This window comes from Ceratina calcarata, unplaced genomic scaffold, assembly GCF_001652005.2.
Source record: "Ceratina calcarata isolate Rehan_Ccalc_2016 unplaced genomic scaffold, ASM165200v1 scaffold315.2, whole genome shotgun sequence".
Classification (NCBI taxonomy): Eukaryota; Metazoa; Arthropoda; class Insecta; order Hymenoptera; family Apidae; genus Ceratina; species Ceratina calcarata.
The window spans coordinates 84,665-87,891 of record NW_017154105.1 but is presented as its reverse complement, the minus strand read 5'-3'; the positions used below and the strand labels follow the sequence as shown (position 1 = coordinate 87,891).

The following is a 3,227-nucleotide window of genomic DNA, read 5'->3' as shown; positions in this document are numbered from 1 at the left end:
CACGACGAATAGTCGATAATCGGTAATCGTAGAAAATAAATCAGTGGATGTGTTTTAAGCGAGGATCGAATGCCTCCGTTTCCTGTGGAGGAGACTATATGATAATATAATGATGATGATGATGATGATTATGATTATTATTATTATTATTATTATTATTATTATTATTATTATTATTGTACGTGAGATTTTTGTTTTGAGAAAGGATTTGGTCTAGGTATTTAATGTACTTAAAATGTAACAGACACTGTGATAGCCAGTGCTTACTATAATTGAAATATCATAAAAAAACAAGCTTTCTGCAATACATATATACATCTTGTATTAAGTTTGCAATTATGTCATTTGTATGTTAAATTCCACTGGTGCATTTAAACCGCTTGACGTTATAACGTAATCTCTGAATTATTGTTGAGAAACGTTTGAAAGTAGATTTATAAACTATCTTGTTACGTGTATGGAATTGGAAACAGTTAATAAGTCTATTTACAAAAGCAATGTATAGGAGTAGGTTGCGTGGACACGTTAATAAATTGCTTCTAGTCTAGAAGACGTGTTACAGCAATTTTTAGATAGTAAGATTTAAGTTACATCGATCATTCTAAATTTAGTGCCAATTTGTTTATAAAGTATCTACGTGTACTTTACGTTATATAGAGAATGTTAATAAAGTGACGATATTTCAGAAATGTTATGGACATACTCAGTGAGAAATATAATGAAACACTCGTCTGTATTTTATAATTAAATAGAATTTATTGTAAAAAGTATATATAGAATGCATAAAATATAATTGTNCATCAATAAAATGCAAAATAATCCTATGTAACTCATTAAATATCGAAATTAGAAGATAAATTCACTATTTTTAATTACCGGAAATGCATTATTTCTAAGATACATAAACTTTTGGGATTGACCGTATAGCCAATACATCCTTAAGTTTCACATTTAGACTATCATCGACTCACTTGTCATCACCAACTATAAGAAATGGCAGCTTCTCATTGAACCGAAGTTTAGTCAATTTATTTCGTTTCCTACTAACGACCTGCTGACTACATATAGGCCTGTATTTATTTATATTCAAATCGAAAACCGTGACTTTCCCATCATTTGAGACACAGGCTAACACTGTGGAACTATACGGCGCCCATTGAACGTCTCCGATTGGCACTCCAAGATCGAACATGAACAACGGTTCCCTAAATTAACAAAGAACATTAATAAAAGTCAATATTCATTTTAAAAAAAAAATTATAGCGAACTGACATTCTGTCATCCTCCCATATTTTTATTCGCCAGTCGCCTGAGCAGCTTGCGAATATACTGGAGTTAAATTTATTAAACACTATACGATATATCGGCATGTTGTGCGCCTCGTTGTATGTCCTCATGTAGACACTGCTGTACGCCGTGTTGCATTTGTAAATCGTCCCTTCCTCAGTGCCAACTAGGAACACGTTCTCATCCGCAGGATGAAATGCCAGACATGTCCCACAGCCTATTAGAATGAAATGTAATAAAATATATAAGAGGATCTATTAATGATGTAGAGGCTGTTTCAGAAAATGTCCATTTTGAGGATGACTTCTGTATAATTTCTGAAACTCCTTGTATAACATTGATTGTTCTCTTCTAAACCTGCAGTCTAATCATTATTATACAAGGTTTTTTAGAAATGATGCAGTTTAATAAGAATAGACTATGTAATCCTGCCTTTGAGGGTAATTACAGTCCCATCAGGCCCAGGTATGGGGGGTCTGTCTAAATAGAGAGTCATCACAGTCGTGAGGCCCAGATCATTCTGATTTAGAATCCAATAGTTTATCCTCCCATCGATGCTGACACTATAGAAAGCCAGGTGACCTTCTTCTGTGTCTGGTGCCCAACGTACCTTCAAAACGCAATCACTGATTCAATATAGAACTTGTATATATGTGTAATTGTTTCTCGATTGTGAAGGAACAAACCTCCCATACAATACCTCCATGTTTTTGAATAACGTCGTCGCTTTTGTACTGAGGCGAGTTAGGTGGTAGCATAATGTTGTAAACGCAAACTGCACCGTCCATCGAGCCTAGATTAGGGCAAAGGTCAACTGTAATGCTGCACCAATGCAACTATAGTATTGCAATAATGGTGTTTGGTTTTATTACCGACGACTAGAAGGTGCGGGTGTTGTTTGCTGAAGTCTAAGCACATAACTGGTGTATCTGTTGGGCATATCCATTCAGGGTATGATGGATTCTTCAGAGTAAATAGGCAGATCGCTCCGTCAGTTATCATGCTAGAAAACGACACTAAAACGTAATATAAAAAGCATGATCAAAACGGAATAATAGAATATTAATAGGATTCATATGCAGGATGGGACAATAATTGTTTCCACCTTGAATATTCCTTATTTATAATGAAAACTGTTTTACTGACTCGTGCCATAGGCGACTGCGAACAAGTCGTAGTATCTGCTATTGAAACACAAATCAGTGACGTCGTGTTTTTTGGTTTTCTCATAACTGAACTTCCACAGGGGTAACAATGAGCCTTCGCCCTCTTTGAATTCATCGCTAGGGTCGTCCCAGTATCTATAATCTATGAATATTAACATAAGTTCTCGTTGAATCGAATTTTTAATTAATAGAAAGTACCTTGGGCTATTTCGTCGTATATGTTTTGGTTCACCATTCGTTCCAACGTTTTCGCAGCTTGTAACATCCTGCATGACAAAGCCTCGGACTCTGTCTGTGCTTTCCTCTTCAGGTCTTCTCGTTTTGGTTGTAGCAATGGTATTCTTCTCTCTTTTTCTTTCTCTTTTTGCTGCTGAGCGTAATCTTCCTAAAATGATTACATAGTTTTCATTTAACACTAAATGTATTGACATATGTAAAGTAATGAAAATATATACTTGGTACTCGTCGAATATAGTCCATTGTAAAACGTGAGTGTTGAAGGTGTCAGTTGGGGGTGGCACTGTCTGGGTGCTCATTTCCTATCAATTATTATATAATTAGAAATTATATATGTACTTTTATATATCTGTTTAGTATCTATTTTAAATTGTTTCGTATTTACTCGCATGGGATTGGTGTAAGTTAACGCAGCCCTTTCGCAGAAGTTGAATTGATTCGGTATCTTCTTTGGTTTCACTTTCTCTTCCTCTTCGTCGTGATCAGGCTCTTGCTCTGCTTCCTTCTGTTCTTCATCTTCGATTTCTATCAAATTTA

General features: G+C 35.2%; 1 protein-coding gene across 1 annotated transcript in view; it reads right to left on the bottom strand.

The window, feature by feature from the left end:
* Window positions 1-878: 878 nt before the first annotated feature.
* The window catches only part of LOC108624559 (dynein intermediate chain 2, ciliary), a 2,735-nt gene continuing 386 nt past the window's right edge, over window positions 879-3,227 (bottom strand). The window contains exons 2-10 of the mRNA XM_026813202.1: window positions 3,076-3,215; window positions 2,909-2,992; window positions 2,652-2,838; window positions 2,434-2,595; window positions 2,160-2,303; window positions 1,974-2,080; window positions 1,720-1,897; window positions 1,273-1,504; window positions 879-1,205 (exon numbers count right to left, since the gene is read on the bottom strand). Coding sequence (XP_026669003.1) covers window positions 968-1,205; window positions 1,273-1,504; window positions 1,720-1,897; window positions 1,974-2,080; window positions 2,160-2,303; window positions 2,434-2,595; window positions 2,652-2,838; window positions 2,909-2,992; window positions 3,076-3,215 — 1,472 coding nt within the window. The 3' untranslated portion in view covers window positions 879-967. The remainder of the gene's footprint in view (window positions 1,206-1,272; window positions 1,505-1,719; window positions 1,898-1,973; window positions 2,081-2,159; window positions 2,304-2,433; window positions 2,596-2,651; window positions 2,839-2,908; window positions 2,993-3,075; window positions 3,216-3,227) is intronic.